The 17,011-nt window shown below is 52.4% G+C and overlaps 1 protein-coding gene across 5 annotated transcripts; it reads right to left on the bottom strand.

The window, feature by feature from the left end:
* Positions 1 to 503: 503 nt before the first annotated feature.
* Positions 504 to 16,665, bottom strand: LOC110574604 (cyclin-dependent kinase 11B). Of its 5 annotated transcripts, none has more exons than XM_021683353.1 (20): positions 16,579 to 16,665; positions 15,958 to 16,081; positions 15,049 to 15,164; positions 13,748 to 13,875; positions 12,515 to 12,653; positions 6,811 to 6,947; positions 6,204 to 6,326; positions 5,779 to 5,874; positions 5,542 to 5,700; positions 5,231 to 5,296; positions 4,466 to 4,641; positions 3,965 to 4,055; positions 2,545 to 2,666; positions 2,216 to 2,321; positions 1,858 to 1,979; positions 1,667 to 1,774; positions 1,473 to 1,589; positions 1,210 to 1,358; positions 1,011 to 1,129; positions 504 to 845 (listed from the first exon to the last, which is right to left on the bottom strand). In XM_021683353.1, the coding sequence occupies exons 2-20, from the start codon at positions 16,066 to 16,068 to the stop codon at positions 532 to 534; spliced, it is 2,499 nt and encodes an 832-aa protein (XP_021539028.1). In that variant the 5' UTR covers positions 16,069 to 16,081; positions 16,579 to 16,665; the 3' UTR covers positions 504 to 531. The 5 variants fall into 5 exon arrangements, with proteins under 5 accessions (XP_021539028.1, XP_021539030.1, XP_021539031.1 ...); XM_044913844.1 differs by having other exon boundaries at positions 669 to 845; positions 940 to 1,129; positions 13,778 to 13,875; XM_021683354.2 differs by having other exon boundaries at positions 669 to 845; positions 940 to 1,129.
* Positions 16,666 to 17,011: the final 346 nt, after the last annotated feature.

Here is a 17,011-nt window from a genome sequence, read left to right on the forward strand (position 1 = left end):
GTTGGAGACCTGGCGGGCCAGGAAGAACCCGGCCAACATGGGGTCAGAGGCCACCCTTCTCCCCCCGTCCTCCCCCCAGAGAATGAGGGCCTGAGGACCCCCCAGGCAGCGCACGTTAGTCTGCCAGGGGCCAGCTGTGCAAAGGACGTACCAGAGCTTTCCTCCAAGAGTATTTTACTGCATCTTAAAACGTGTTAACAACCTTATACAAAACCCACTGTGGCCAAGAGCTCGCATGCCCGGCTCTGGGGGGCCAGAGATGCCCAGAGTGAGGGGCAGGAAGGTGTGAAGCAGGAGCCTGAAGATTAAAAGTAGAAAAATCCCCCCCCCCCCGCCACGCCATTCCACATCAAGGCCAGTAGCCTAGTAGCACAGCCCCCGGTGGTGACCACGTGAGTCTGCGTGTCCGGGGGTATGCTGTGACACTGGCCACCGACAGACGCCCGCCCACTCCTTGCAGGGCAAGTCTGACACATCTAAAAAAATACAGCCTTTCCTTCCACAAGGAAAATGTGATTTAATTCTACAAATTTACAAGCCAAGATAAAACAAAAATAAAACGTGGAAAAGCAAACAGACGGGCAGTCTGAGACTCGAGGTGGAGACCCGTGGCCACGCCGGCCTGCAGCAGCTGCGTCCGCTCAGAGCAGGGCCCGGGTCTGGCCCCACACGTTGCCTCCGGCACCGGCCCGGGGCCCGGCTGAGTCGTGCTGGGCAGCCCCCGCAGGGCTGGCGCGGCTCTGTGCCGACCCTCAAAACTTGAGGCTGAAGCCAGGCCCCGCGGCCGAGGCTCCCTGGTTTGTGGTCGTGAGGTGGAACCCCGTCTCCTTCAAATCGTCGTCGCCCTGGGGAGCAAGCAGTGCTGTGGGGCCCCGGCTGCGCCAGCCCTGCCCCAGGGAGCCCCCACCCCTTCCCCCCGCCACCGGCCCTGCCCCTCACCAGCTGGCTATAGCCCAGGCCTCCCTCGGGGGGCCGTGGGCTCGTGCCACGCTTCACCCTTTGCTGCTCACTCTTGGCGGGCCACGTGGGGAACATGGAGGGGTCGATGGGGAGGGGGGTCTCTCGGAAATACTCATGCTTGAGGCCGTCCTCGGCACTGACTCTCCGCCCAGGGAAGTAGGTCAGGAACCTGGGGGAACAAGAGCACTTGGTACGCAGCACAGGGGTGCGGGTGGGGGTGGGGGGTGGGGCGCCCACAGGTTAACACACTTGTTCATGAGGTCAAAGCCCTGGTCTGAGAGCAGCGCCCCAAAGCGTTTACGGAGATTGTTGTAGGGATATTCAGTGAAGGTCATCTTCTTGACTGCGGGGAGATCATTGTAGCCAGGCCAGATCTTCTCACTGGGGGTGCCCAGGTCCTGAGAGATAGACAGGCAAGTCTCAGAACGGCCACAGCCTGCAGGGGTGGGTCTGGTCCGGGGTGCCTGCACATACCTGCCAGGGCGCCCCGCAGGCGGAAGCCACAGACGCACCTTAAACACTTTGTTGATCTGATCGATCTCCGACTTCCCGGGAAAGAGCGGCTTCTGAGTCAGCAGCTCCCCAAAGATGCAGCCCACCGACCACATGTCCACAGCCGTGGAGTACTCCTGGGAGGCCAGGGGTGCACTCAGGGGGCTGGTGGGGCAGCAAGCACAGGTGAGGCCCCCCAGCCCCCAGCACTCACCTTGGCGCCAAGCAGCAGCTCTGGGGCACGGTACCACAGGGTCACCACGACTGGAGTGTAGGCCTTCAGAGGGGACCCGTATTCCCTTGCCAGCCCGAAGTCGCCGACCTGCAAGGATGGAGGGCAGGCTGTGGGCAGACCTCTGAGGCCCGGGTGTCGGGCGCCCCGAGGGGTGAGCCGTGGGGGCTCACCTTGAGGATCCCAGCATGGCTCAGCAGCAGGTTGGAGGTCTTGAGGTCCCGGTGCAGGATCCAGTTGTCATGCAGATGTTTCACACCACGCAGCAGCTGGATCATCAGGGTCTTCACCTCCCCTAGAGGGCAGTGGGTTACTGTCCTAGGTCATCTGCTCGCCTCAGCAGCGACCAGGCTTCTTGGGGTGCATTCATCCCGGGAACGCTCCCAGCTCAGGGACACTGCCAGCAGCCTGGGCAGCCCAAGGGTGGGCTGTTCCTCGTGGGGGACGCCAGAGGGCCACATCTGTAGGAGTAACTTGGGGCTGCAGGAGGCCCTCCCTGCAGCTGGCCCCCACCGAGCCCACAGGCCCCACCTGGCAAGAAAGGCTGCTTCATGGTCTCCATCAGGCTCTTGAGGTCATGCTCCACATAGTTCATCACGATGTAGATCTTGTCCATGTTGCTGCCCACGACTATTTCCTAAAAAACAAAAGTCTGTGGGTGCCCTGCTCACCGCCAGGCCCCACCTCTGCAACCACTGACTCCAGGAGCATAGACACGCAGAGACAGCGGGGACCTACAAAGTGTGATGACCATCCAGGGGCTGACATTTGGGGTGAGGGGGCTAGCATTCCATTTCTGCACAATACAGGTAAGTGTGACTCACAGGCTGCTCTCGGGGCACAGGCCGGGGCTGCCTTACCCTGACTGTGACGATGTTGGGGTGCTGCGCCTTGAGGATGGTATTGATCTCCCTCAGAGATGTGATTGGAAAGCCCTCTTTCTCCTTTTCCATCTTCAGCCGCTTCAAAGCCACAATTTCATCTGAAAACAATTCAAAGACAGGCTGAGAAAACCTTCCACTAACACACACTTGGCTGGGACTTGGGAAGCACCTCTTGTTGTGCACCAAGAAGTCTTTTTTTAAGATTTTATTTATTTATTTGACAGAGACAGAGACAGCGAGAGCAGGAACACAAGCAGGGGGAGTGGGAGAGGGAGAAGCAGGCCTCCCGCTGAGCCGGGAGCCCGATGTGGGACTCGATCCCAGTACCCTGGGATCATGACCTGAGCCGAAGGCAGTTGCTTAACCAACTGAGCCACCCAGGCGCCCTTGTTTTTTTTTTTTAAAGGTTTTATTTATTTATTTGAGAGAGAGCACGAGAGCGAAGAGGGTCAGAGGGAGAAGCAGACTCCCCGCTGAGCAGGGAGCCCGATGCGGGACTCGATCCCGGGACTCCAGGATCATGACCTGAGCCGAAGGCAGTCGCTTAACCGACTGAGCCACCCAGGCGCCCGAGAAGTCTTGTTTAACTGGAAAGTCCCGTATCACGTCAGCACCAAGAAAAAAACCCAAACCTGTTGCCTGACAAAAACATGAGGCCTATTTCTAGACCAGCTTTTGTCCAAAACAGATAAGGAGGATTTTTGTCCTATTTCTCTCTCTAGCCCTACTGTGATTTGCCAGGAGACACGGCAAACCTCAACATCCCAACATGGAAACATTCATCAGGGTCTCAGGATCTCAGGTGGTCCCTCCCCGAGTTTCCAAGACCCAGATGTGGGCAGAAGGGAAGCTTCCGGTCCATGACTCACACACCTGCTCAGGTGCTAGCACTCAAAGCAGACTCCACAGTTCCTTCTGGAGCCGAGGCACCTGCCGTCACAAGCAAGCAGCAGAGCCTACAGTCAGGCTGACCTCTGGACTCCAGAGACATCAAGGAGTCAACTGCTCAGGGGCCCGTGCTTGCCAGGTAAGGCGAGGCCATGACCAGGCATCTGGGGAGGGAAGACTCTCAGAGTAGGAACTGTGTGTTCAATGACCTTGATATTGAGAGTGCCAAGGGTCAGGATGGCCCAGGCTTGGATCTCAGTCCCTGCAAACTGGCTGTGGCTGGAGCAAGACGCCCTGCCTCCCTCCCTCCCAGAGCCCGCATGTGGGCCCAGCAAGGCTGTGCACAGCAAACGCCGGGCTGGGCCTGAGGAAGGGCAGTGGGTGCACCCAAGGACAATGCTCCTCAGGAGAAGTTCCTTCCTGCCCGAGGACAGGTTTTCTGTGCCGCCTGGTTCCTGTCCTACATCTGCCCTTCCCACCTTGGGGGACCACTCGATACTGCACCCACCTGTTTTCTTGTCCTTTGCTCTGTACACCACCCCGTAAGTACCTTCTTCGATCCTATTGAGGCACTGGAATTCCTCCACGCTCCGACAACCCTGAAAGGAAGCACGCCATGAGGACGTAGCAGCCGTGGCCGCGCTCACACCTGCTTGAGCTGGTACAGCAGTCCCTGCCCAGAACGTGTCTGGTGGCAGGGCCAGCACCAGCCCTCCTCCCCGGCTTCTTCAGTGAGCACATGCTCTTGGCTTAAGAAATAAAACCAACATGGACAAAACCTGGTCCTGGGCATGTCCTCCTGAGCCAGGCCTGGCCGCCCTGCGCTAAGATAACAACGGGGACAGGAACGCCCGCGGCAGCACACCACCAAAGCCCTGGCACCTTCCCTCGAGGCACAGGTGACCCCGGCGACAGATGCCCACACCAGGGGCCCCACTCATACTCTGAGCCCCCAACCCTGTCCACCGTCGGCAAAGTCGAGCCAGCCTTGGGGTGGGGGACGCCTGACCTGCAGGGCAGGGAGGTACTTGGGCAGCTCTTGTTTGAGTTCAATGGGTGACAAGGTAGGAGAGTCCGGCACGAAGTCGCCTTCAGTCAGGGCGCTGCTCTGCGGAGTGCCCTCGCCGGCTTCTTCCTCCCCTTCCTCACTGTCTCCGGAGTCTCGGTCAAATCGGGACTCTGGAACTTCAAATGTTAAACCCAACTGTGGAACCAGGAATAAGCAGTGTCATCGCCCCTCTGCTGCTCTGGGGTGGGGGTGGGGGGGGACACCCGAGTGCACACCAGAGCCGCACGGGAGAGACCCCAGATGTTGCACACAGCTGCGTACCCCACCACTCTGGACAGAGGGCACTGGGGTCTTGGGGTTCGCCACCTCAGCCGTGAGCACTGGGAGCCGCTGACTGGAGCCGGGGCTCAAAGGCGGCACAGCCAGGACTCGTCCGTCAGGCCCTGAGGGCATGGCCTGGCTGCTGCCTACTGGGGTGCCCGCCCTGCGGATGGAGCGGAGCTCAGAGGCCAGGGCGGAGGGCGCCTCCCTGCCGTGTCTAAGCCATTGGGATGCTGAGGACGACATTCACTTAGCACTGCCCCTAGTCAGGGGTGCTGGCCCTCCACGGTCACAAGCGGGTCTCTCGGAGTCGGCTGCCTGTGCCTCGGGGGAGGGCTGCGCACACAAGATGGTGATCTGCTGGCTTTAGAAAGGGTCACAGTCGCTGAGGGGCAGCCGAGGGAAGGCCCGAGGGAAGGACCGCCCAGCGGGGTTGCCGCTCACCGACCAGGACATGATTCTCGCTCTCCCGCTCCCCGTCCTCACTCATCTCGTCCTCGCTCACTTCCTCTGCAAGACAGAGTGGGCGTCTGCTCAGACCTGCAGGGCCGTTCAGACCCTCCACGAGCACAAACAAGGGTCTGCTTTAGCCACCCGAAAGCAAGAACCACTGTAAATCATCAATTTTGGGGTCTCATGTGAGTCCCAGATACCAAGGCATTTTCTGTTTGGAAATATTTTTAAACTGAGAATTCAAATGATCTCTCTGCAGTTTCTAAACACCAAACAAAACCATCAGAGCCCTGTGCCCTCACCAGCCGACTGTCCAGATGCATCCTCAGAGTTGCTCCCGGTCTCCTCTTCCTCCTCCTCCTCCTCCTCCGATTCTTCACTGCTGCTCCCCTCCTCCTCCTCCTCCTCCTCTTCTTCCTCCTCCTCCTCTTCTTCCTCCTCTGAACCCGACCCTGACTCCGCTTCGGGAAGAAAACAGCCGGAAGTGCACGGTGGGGACCGGTGGGCCCTCCCTGCGCAGCGGCGGAACCAGCGGTTACCTGACGAGGACTCGGCGGAGCTGGTTTTCCTTTCGCTGTCGCTGACGTCTTGTAGGTCGGACAGCAGGTCTCTCTCTTCCATTTTCTCTTCTTTTACTTATGAAACAAACCACCAAAGGTGAATGTGGGAAGTGTTTTACAATAAACAAGACCCGATGGCATCTTTCATGCAGAGACTAACTGTGGTTTGTGTGACACACAGCTCCCCCACACTGAGCTGGAAGATGGCTCTCGAAGACCGTAACAAACGTCTCCACCAACAAATACAAACGTACTTCACACAAATGACGGTCCTGTCACACGATATGGGACAACTGTAGCCTATCATCTCATTGTACGCAAAAGAAGCAAGTTTTTGTGCTAAAACGTTTGTCAGCGGAGAGCCACGCCATGCGGGCCCCCAGAGAGGCACTGTGCACCCTCACCTGGCTTCCGGCCGTCTGTCAGCTCAAACCTCTCTCGGGGTGGCCGTAGCGGGCTGCGACTCCAGTGGCTTGCTTTCACTTTGTCGCCATAGTCTTCTCTCATCGTTCGGTGATGCGTAGAAACTGGGGCACAAAACACAGCAGGATATGGAGCTGGCAGCGTCCTCTCCAGCAGGGGCCCAGCTCGGTCAGGTCTCACCCGCACCCTTGCCGGTGGTGACACACAACACATGCCCTGGCGACAGAGGCCTGGAGGCTGCGAGCTGTCCCTGAGGACCCACGTGGACCTTCCAGACTCTTCTCCACTGGTCAAAAAGGAAGGGGCCACGACCCACTCCTCAAGCCTGTGCCTGACCCGTGTGGGCAGCAGACTCAGCTCCAGCACCAGGCCCGGGAAGGCCCCAGCCGCACACCCTCACCTCACACCTGAAGTGACCACGGCCCTCCTCGGCAGGGAATTACGCGGTCAGGCTCAACTCCTGAGCCCCACGGCCTGTCCCCACTTCGCTCGGCCACCATCCCGAGGCCTCATCCCTCAGTGTCACTTGTGCAGCCCTGAGCTCACCCATGGGAGCAGCACCCCACCGCAGGGTGCGCCCACCCGCACCTTCCCTCCGGGCCTCGCGCTCCTTGCGCCGCTCCTCGGCCCGCCGCTCCCGCTCCTTCTGTTCCCGCTGCTCCTTCTGCTGCTCGCGCATCTTTCGTTCTCTCTCCCGCTTCCTCTCCAGCTGCTCGAGGCGGTCCCTGCAACAAGCACAAGCCAACTCTCTCCACAAACACAAAGTTTTCCTTTTTTACCCCAAGTGCTTTTTTGTTCAAATTTAAAAGTTGTCCATTTAGATTATTCAAACCATAAAGGACTGTTTAAAAGCAGAAGATAGATGTGCACACACCCGGACAGCCACAACAGAATAAAGCACGGGGCGCCTGGGTGGCTCAGTCAGTCAAGCATCTGACTCTTGCTTTCGGCTCGGGTCATGACTTCAGGGTCGTGAGACTGAGCCCCATGTCAGGCTCCGTGTTCAGCACAGAGACTGCTTGTCTCCCTCTCTCTGCCCGCCCCCCCCACCCGTTTGTGCGTTCTAATAAAATCTTTTTTTTAAAAAAAAACATTTTTATTTACTTGACGGACAGAGATTGAGAGAGAGTACGTGAGCTCACGCACAAGCAGGGGGAGCGGCAGGCAGAGGGAGAGGGAGAAGCAGACTCCACGCTGAGCAGGGAGCCCGATGTGGGACCCCTGGGATCATGACCTGAGCTGAAGGCAGAGGCTTCACTGACTGAGCCACTCAGGCACCCCTCAAATAAATAAAATCTTAAAAAAAAAAAAGATTTTATTTGTCAGAGAGAGAAAGAGCGCATAAGCAGGGGGAGCGGCAGGCAGAGGGAGTAGCAGGCTTCCCAGTGAGCAGGGAGCCCTATGCAGGGCTCAATCCCAGACCCCGAGAGTATGACCCGAGCTGAAGGCAGCCGCTTAACCAACTGAGCCACCCAGTCGCCCCACAAATAAATAAAATCTTAAAAAATAATAATAATAAAGCAAAACACTGGCAGAATGAGGTAAGTGCCAATGACGAATGAGCCTACTGCTTCCAGATGCCTGTTTAGCAGACCTGCTAGGTATGGATGACAGCACAATTTAAATCCACCTTTATCACTGTCTACGTTTTCAGGGGCTACAGACGGGGTGGAAGAGTCCAGCTGGGGGAAGTCGGGAGGAGGATCTAGACTCAGGCCGGGGGCCCCGTCCGACCCTCCTTACTGGATTCTATGGCAGGTGGACCCCCCAGACGATTCCCCAGCCCAGCCTGGCGTGGAGGTCAGGGGGCATGAGTGTGATATGTGAAGGGCAGTGGGGAAAGCTGCTTCATGAAGGCAGCAAGAGTCATCCGAGTACTGCGGTGTGTGTGGCTTACTGCACCACAACACGGCAAACAGTGAAAACTGGCCAGTTACAGTAAATTTTCATGTCCCTACAGTTACGTCCAAATATAAAAAGCTATTACAAAAAAAAAAAAAGTACGTACCAGTATACATAAACAGAAATGAGCACAAACAATGGTGAAAACAGAACAAGCCCGTGGTCCAGTCACCAGTCCTGTACCAACTTTGGGGTCTATCAGATGTCACCACTGCGGAAGGCTGGGATTCTAGAAACTATTCTCTAAGTGCCTCAGTCCAAACTGTCGTGAGATAAAAGCTGTAACATAACATACGAAATCCAACCACAGAATTCCATTTTTCATAAATTTATGGAATTGTGCAACCATCACCACGAGCCAGTTTTAAAACACTCCCATCGCCTGATAGGCCCCCTCACGCCCATCTGTGGCCAGCTCCTAGCCTGCCCCACGAACCTGTTTCTATCTGCTTGGGATTCTGTGGATATTCCTTCTGCTTGCTTTGGGTTGAGTCTGCTTCTCTGTTCTGCTTTCTGCAGAAGCTCGGATGCTGACCTGAAAACTTCCTTCTCTGTTATCAGTGCTTAAAAGCCAAAACATCTCACTCCATGCACAGCCTTTTCTGCATCACTAAGTTTTGGCACGCTCCTTTTGTTTTCATTCAGTTCAAAATGTTTTTTTCCCCCCCCAGTAGACTCCATGTTCAGCGAGGTGCCCAACGCAGGGCTTGAACTCACCACCCTGAGATCAAGACCCGAGTTGGGATCAAGTCGGATGCTTAACCGACTGAGCCACCCAGGCACCCGTTTTTCCTTTTAATTTCTTCTTTGGGCCATAGGTTATGTAGGAAAGGACTGCTGGATTTCCATTTGAGGATGTCCTCAGGTTTTTTTGTGTTGATTTCTACTTCAATCCTTTCGTGGTAAGAGGGTGCACTTTGTACAACCTCAGTTCTCTTAGATTCGGAACTTGCGTGGCCCACATATGATCTATGTTGGACAACATTCCCTCTCAAGCGTGGACTCTGCAGCTGTGGGTGGGGTGCTAAACGCAAGGTCAGTGAGACTGATCTGGTACAGGTTATTTTCCAGATGTTTTATATCCTTTTCTCTAGCTGTTCTGTCAACGATGACAATGTGGCATTGAATTTCCAGCTAGGATGGATGAACTGCCTATTTCTCCTTCCAGCTATCAGGCACACACACGCTCATCACCATCACTTCTTTCTGCTGCACGGACCCTTCTGTCGTGGGAAGCCTGTGTTAGCGCTGGTCTGACTTCTGTCAGGTAACCCTGATGTCTCGCCTGAGCCACGTGTGCTCTGCAGCTGCTGTGGGCATGGGACATCTCTGTCCACACGTCTACTTTTGACCTATTTTTGTCCTGGACTCGGAGGTTCTCCTTACAGACAACTTACTGCATCATGCTTTGCTATCAAAGAACCTCTTCTCTGGGGTATAGAAACCACTCCATGTTTCCTGTAATTATGGATGTGGCTGAATTTACCTTTTGTTATTGTTTTAATTTGGTCTCCTGTCTTTTTAGGTCCTGTTTCTCCCTTTTTGGTTTAAATAAGGATTTTTAGAATACCATGTTAATTCCTCTGTTTGTATTACTTTATTAGTTATTTTCTTAGTGGTCGCTCCAGCACGGGAAGCATGCACCTTGTCGTCTCAGTGAATGCAGAGGCCCTGCTCTGACACAGCTCCGGCCCTCCCTTCTCTGTGCAGCCTACTCATGCTACGCGTCACGGGAGAGCATTTTAATAGTCACTGTTTTATGCAATCCTATGTCTCCTATAGAAATTGAGAAGATGTGAGAAAAAACATTTATAGATTCTGTTATGTTAACCTGAGCCTTTACCATTTCCAGTGCTCTTTTCTTCCTTCTTCCTTTTCTTCCCTGATACCTTCTGCTGTCATTTCCATTCAACATGAAGGTATTCCTTGAGTATTGAAGGCAGGTCTTGCTAACAATGAATTCCACCAGTTTATCTTCCTTATTCCCCCTCACTTTGGAAGAACAGTTTTGCTGGATACAGAACTCCTGGTTGCCAGGCTTTCTTTTCGCAGTGGGACCATGCCATTCCACCATCCTCACTGACTCTGAGAAGTCAGCCTCCAATCACACTGAAGCCTCCCTTCTACGTAGATTTTTTCTCCTGCTTTCAAGATTTTCTCTTTGGCTTTCACATTTCACTGTGATGTCACTTTATTTATCCCACTTGGGATATAAGCTTCTAGATGTATAGATAAATATTTTTCATCTTTTTTTTTTTTTTAAGATTTTATTCATTTATTTGACAGAGAGAGAGAGAGAGACAGTGAGAGAGTGAACACAAGCAGGGGGAGTGCGAGAGGGAGAAGCAGGCCTCCCGCTGAGTAAAGAGCCTGACGTGGGGCTTGATCCCAGGACCCCAGCTGAGCCACCCAGGCGCCCCAAATGTTTTTCATCTTTGAGGCTCTGTTCATCTTTTGTCAATTCTCTCCATTCTTTAGAAAGCATAATTTCTATCACTCCGTTTCAAGTTCCTTGCTAATGTGGAACACTTGATTTCTACTGATGCTTTTCTTCCTTAATACAGAGTCATACTTTCCTATTTCTTTTATATCTCAAAACCTTTTGTTGAAAATTGGACATATTTCAGGGGCACTCTAACAAAACCTTTTTTTTTTTTTTTAAGATTTTATTTATTTGACTGAGAGAGAGAACACAAGCGGCGGGGGGGCGGGTGGCAGGCAGAGGGAGAGGGAGAAACAGACTCCCCACTGAGCAGGGAGACCGATGTGGGGCTCCATCCCAGGACCCTGGGATCATGACCTGAGCTGAAGGCAGATGCTTAACCGACTAAGCAGCCCAGGTGCTCCTCTAACAAAATCTTAAAAAAAAAGAAAAGAAAAGAAAATTGGACGTTTCAGATAACATACTGTAGCAATTTTGGATTCTCATTTTTTCTCTCAGTTGCCGTTTGTTTGGTAACACGCCATGCTAATCTGTGAACTCTTGTCTCCCGACTAGAGTGTGGCCACTGCTGTTTTCTTCCCCATACGTTTTTTATTTTCAGGCTTGGCTTCCTTGGAGTTACCACTGTGTGTGCACAGCTGTGCTGTCAGCCCATCCTAAACAGAGTCAGCACAGGGCCTGGCAAACATGGGTGTTTCGCATGCTAGCAGTGAACCTGGACACAAAGCTCTGCTAACCTCATGATCTCAGACCTTTACCTGAAGACTCAGCTCGTCCCACACCGCCTCCACGAGAGAACAGAGGCTCTCGTCACATCTTCGTCAGTTCAGCCCTTCGGCCTTGGTTCCTGGAATGCTGGCACATCTACCCTCCTACTTCTCCCTTCCTTGTAGCAAGCCACCCACCGAGCTTTCTCTGGAAATGACCTCAATATACAGAGGTGGCCCTACTATTCACATCACAGATCTGGGGCTAAACAGATGCTTTTTCCTGGGAATCTGAGCCCACAGAGGTGTACTTGGAGACATGTCCAAGAGTCTGGTGTCTCAGCTCCCAGGCTGCTACCAAGCCCTTGGGATTTCCTTTGGTTTTGTCTGAAAGAACTACAGCCTATTTCTGCAGTCTAGAGTCTATTAGAGAGAACCCGAAGCAATGTATTTCCTTAGTTTTCCTGGCTTAGGCCACCTAGAACAGAGCCTGGTACAGAGCACACACTCAATAAATACTTGCCCAGTAATCACCCTAAACTAGACTTCTTTTGGGTACAGATTCTGTGTCAGGATTTCTATACGTGCACTGGGCTATCTCCAAGAGCGCCTTACTATGATTCGAACACAGTACTCCCCTTCCTCTCACGAGGCATGCCCCATCCTGACGCAGCAAGCTCAGAGGTATTTACAGTCCCTCCTCCCCCTCACCCATCATCAGCTGAGAGGCCTAGGAAGATCACTTCTCCCTCTTCTACCTTCCTTTCCCTCTCCACTGTTAGGTGTTTGGCCCTAAAACTTCATTCCCTGTGTCTGAATTCCTATCTCAGACCCAGCTCCTGCCAGCAATGCCCCTTCCTTCAGGTCCACGTCACACTCTTACACGGGGTCTCGAGCAACTGCCGGCATGGCCTCGCTCCCGAGTACCTCCCTCAGCAGCCTCCACCTGGAGAAACTGACACACAGAGTTCCATTCCCTTCATTATCTTTTCTCAGGAAGATTTACACCCATTTCAGTCTTCAAGATGCAGTAAAAACTCAATCCCTTTAGGACAAATCTCTTGGTTTACACCACCACGTTTACTGCACCGTGACTCTGGGCTCACAAACCACTTCTGCATCACATCTGTGTTATGCTGCCGGGTCACTGTGTGTCAAGATGGTCTCTTCTGCCACTTTGACGGCCTACTGGCCCCAGGAGCGCTCCATTCAGGCTCCTTAGCAAACTGTGCTCACTCACCTCTCCCTTCTGGAGTGTTCCCGGGCCATCTCCCTCCTCTTCTGCCTCTCCCACTCTCGGCGAGCCTTGTCCTGCTCCTCTCGGTGCCGTTTCCGGCGCTCGTGCTCTCGCTCTTTTTCCTTTGCTCTAGCGTGCTTCCCTAAGGAGAAAAAGAGTGTCATGCAAAGGGGCCCAACTCCCAAAACTTAATTTGCAAATACCCAGTGAAGAAGAGAATACTCAATTAATGACTTGGAGTCTCCGACTCAGGGAAAAATAACGTGGTGACCACTGAATAGAATTGTAACTGCATCTTGTTTCTCAATTTTCTGTATTAAATAAACTATGATTGGACTATAGCTGACCAATGAACACAGGGCAGGGGCACCGACACCCCTGTGGCCGGAAATCCAAGGGTAATTATGAGTCCCTAACAGTCAACTACTAACAGCCTACTGCTGAACAGAAGCTTTACTGACAACACATCTTTTGTGTCACGTGTGTTCCCTACTGTACTCTTAAACTGTGTAAGCTACAGAAGAGAGACTATCATTAGAAGAACTAGAAGAAAGGGAAAGTGTGTTTACAGCACTGTCCTGCGTTTACCAGGAAAAATCCGTGTGCAAGCGGACCATGAAGTTCCAGCCCATGCAGGGTTAGCTGTATACCAGTTCCGTAATTAAACAACATCATCATCATTCGTAAAGAACACAAGACAAAGTTCAACTCCTTATGGTGGATTTCCATCTTGTGTGACAGAACCATGTTCACCAACTGCATTGATAACATGAAACTTAAACCAGGTGCCAGGGCCATATTTCCCAACACCCCTAAGAACCTCTTAATGGTAGGAGATCAAACCCATTTGGACTTCATCAAACATCTTTTTATTTTCAGTTAATTCAACACTGAACTGCTACAAAAATCGCATGTAAATCCCCTATATTTGTTGAATTAAGACAATATGACATTTAAACGAACTAACCCACAACAATGTAACAAGGGGAAAAAAACACCAGAAGAAAAATGAAACACCTATTCAGAATGATCTACAATAAATTTATGCTTTCAGCTAAAATTTTACTTTCTCTTCTCTTTCAATTGTGCTCTGGAGAAGACAGCAGATCATAATATAGGAACAGACCACACTTAAGCAGGATACCAAAAAAAAAAAAAAAAAAAAAAAAAAACCCCAAACAAAACGAACAAACAAAAAACCTAAAAAAAAATTAATTAAAAAAAAAGCTTCTGTACCCCCTTCTGCTGAATGGCTACGATGCCTACGTTTCTCTTTCCTCTTTTCATCTTTCCTGTGATGAGCCTTTTCTTTCCGAGACATTTGCTGTGGTGGTTTGATAGCCAAAGAATCATCTTCCTCTCCTCTGAAATACACAACAGCATCACACCATGCTAGAGAGTAATGAAAGGAGCCTCAGGGTACTGTGGAGCTTCTCTAACCCAGAAACATGCAGCGTTCAGAATACAAAAGAGTGCAATCTGAACCATCGTTTTAAATATTGTTAACTACGAAACTTAAGCCAAAACTGCTTGTCAAATACAGACTCAGATCAAAAGTGTAAGTGAAAAATCAACGTCTATATGGAACAATGCCTCTCTGAGGAAACTTTAGGGGGCAACAGACATGTTCATTACCCTGATCATAACTGCACAAATATGTACAAATATGTCAAACTGCACACTTCATATATATGCAGTTTGTCATTTATATACCAACAAAGCTGTTAAAAAAAAGGTACCACGATTTTAATGAACTTAATGACCCCAAAAGGTCCCTCAACAGTATCTTCAACTGCCTGTATGACTGAAATCCTGGGAGACTTCTTGATCTATGTCTCTGTACCTTAGTTTCTGGTTAGGTTGGCTTTAATTATCTGATGATGGATAATCTGGTGCTGATGATGGGTACGAGAAGGAATCAAGTGGTGCAGGGAAAAATGTTAGAATACACAGGCCTGGGTAGGACCATTTCTGCTTACAGGACTTGCTCAATATACTTCAGTACTCTAATGTGGTTTATCTGTGCACAATTCTAGGCAGTGATTTTATTAATCATCAAAAGCACACAGAACAATTATTTAAATGTAGTTCGTGAGGGGTGCCTGGGTGGCTCAGTCGGAGAAAGGTCTGCCTTTGGCTCAGGTCACGATCCCAGGGTCCTGGGATGGAGCCTAGTTTGGGCTCCCTGCTCAGCGGGGAGTCTGCTTCTCCCTCTCCCACTGCCCCTACCCCCACTCTTTGCACTCTCTCAAAAATATAAAAATCCTTAAAAACAAACAAACAAACAAATAAACAAATGTAGTTTGTGGACTTAATTGAAGGATAATTGCAAGGAAAGAGATATACACTCACTCAATTTTCATAACAGGGGTGCGGTGGCAAGTGATAACACACAGTCTATCTCAACTGTGAGGTAAACCTGAAGTCAGGACTACAGATGTTATCAAAGTAACACTGAGAAAAGTCAGACGGCCCCTGCCATGCGGTGGGACCCAGCTGGCCTCCACGCTCTTCCCTGCTGTACACCTCGCCCCCACCTGTCTTCCATGGAGTCCTCTCTTCTGTATGGTGAGTTCCGTATCGTAATCTCCATGCGGTGGTCCCTCAGCTCCCCCTCCTCAAGGGAATCCCGCTTGGAATCCCGGTCATCAGACTAAGAAGCAAGGAGAAAGTCATTTTCCTCACATAAGTGTCTTTTTAATGATAATCAAACCTTGCCAACATCCAAAAACAAAGTTTCACATATGCTTTGAATGGACCAATGTCACAAAACATGAAAAAACTTTCACTCAAATCACATGATGCTAAAATTACAACTCGCTGTAAACTCAGAACCTGAGATGAAAAATCCGAAACCAGCATACAGGACGAGGAATATTAGACTCTATGCCAAGTATGTTAGTTGTTTACAGAAGCCGAAATTGAGCCCTAAGATATATTTCATGCCAGATACTTCGTGATATTTCACCAATCGTCAAGAAGGGTCAGTGACTGACGTTATCAGAAGAGGTACTTTTGCCAACACCCCTTTCACAATTACCAAAAGTTTCTCTGAACATGTTACTATGCAAACCAAAAGAGGAAAAGATAAAACACTAATTTCAACGCGACTTCCTACTATACTACACAGAGATGGTGTCACAAACAGAAAAACACCAATACGAGAAAAATTAGTCCAACTGTGCGAATGAATTTAGGCTCAAAGCACTTCATTCTCCACGTAGAGCCTGCCGTCTACACACAGCTGTAGCAAGTTATCAGTTTGTCCTCAACGTAAACTGAGTATTTGAACGTTTTTGTTAATTCTCAGAATAGGTTTGGGCTCACCTGCGACATTTGGAAGTACAAAAGAACTTCACCGAAGAAGCGTTGTTCTAATGGAAAAACGAGGGCAAAGAAATGAAATCTCCTTTAAGAAAACCACTTACTTAAAAAACACGGCTTACGTTTTTTAAGCGTTTTATCTCTGCTTTCTCCTCTTGTTCCTTCCGTCGTTTCTTTTCCTGAAGAATTTCATCTAAAGTTTTCACTTTCCAAGAGTCCTTCTCATCACCCATTGGAGTCCAAACGCTGCCGAGAGAGAACGGAAGCTCCGTGAGGACACGGCAACTCCGGCTCCGCCCCGCGCGGCTTCCGAACAAACCCGGGAAGGGGCCAGGCCCGCGCCCGGTGCCTGCCACGCCTGGCACCCCCGCACGGTCCTGGGCAAGCTCGTCGCCCCGGTGACCCTTCTGCCAAAGCTAAGACAGCCCCGCGGGGGCTACACGAGATCCTCCGTGCAGAGCTCGCGGCTCGCTCCCCGGCCCTCCCGCGCACGGGGTTCGCCGTCAGGAGGGTCGCGCGCGGCCCCCGTCACAGGGCCCGGGAGCCGGGGTGGGGCGCTGCGACACGGCCGCGGCGCCGCGACCCTCGCCCCCCGGGCTCAGCCGCCACGAGCCGGGGTTCGGGCCCGGCGCCGCCTCAACCCCCAGCTCCGCGCGGGGCGACGAGGCGGGAAGCGACGCCCGGACGCGGGGGGTCAGGGAGCTGGCTGCGCCCGCCGCGCGTCCCGGCCCTCCGCCACTCACCCCTGCACTGCTGCCGCTGCTGCCGCCGCCGCCGCCACCGGTCCCGGAGCCTGAGGAGAAACAGCGCCCGGCGCGCGCCAGCAGCGTCGCCACTTCCTGCGTCGGCGCGGACTGATGACACACGGGGGCCGGGCCGCCGCAGCCTCCGGAGCCAGGGGATCCGGCGCGCGGGCCTCACGTCACTTCCGTCCTGGGATCCCTCGGTGGCTCCACCCTACTGACCCGGAGCCGCCGCCGCCGCCGCCGCCGCCGCCGCCCCGGGGCGCCTGGTGGGGCCGCGCGCGGCACCCCGCCGGCTTTCGTGGTTTCAGAGGGCCGCAGAGACAGGGGAGAGAACGGAAGGTCCACATTAATGACATTTGACGTGGAAAATGCAGACTGTGGGGGCGCCTGGGTGGCTCAGTCGTTAAGCGTCTGCCTTCGGCTCAGGTCA

The sequence above is a fragment of the Neomonachus schauinslandi genome, chromosome 4 (genome assembly GCF_002201575.2).
Source record: "Neomonachus schauinslandi chromosome 4, ASM220157v2, whole genome shotgun sequence".
NCBI lineage: Eukaryota > Metazoa > Chordata > Mammalia > Carnivora > Phocidae > Neomonachus > Neomonachus schauinslandi.

Bases quoted from the DNA above. Each gene is read 5' to 3' on its own strand.
- LOC110574604 (XM_021683353.1), bottom strand. From the start codon at position 16,068: ATGGGTGATGAGAAGGACTCTTGGAAAGTGAAAACTTTAGATGAAATT. The intron at 1,980-2,215 runs GTGGGGCCTGTG...ACTGCCCTCTAG, and splicing joins GAAGCAGCCTTTCTTGCCAG to GGGAGGTGAAGACCCTGATG. The intron at 1,359-1,472 runs GTGCGTCTGTGG...TCTATCTCTCAG, and splicing joins AGATCAACAAAGTGTTTAAG to GACCTGGGCACCCCCAGTGA.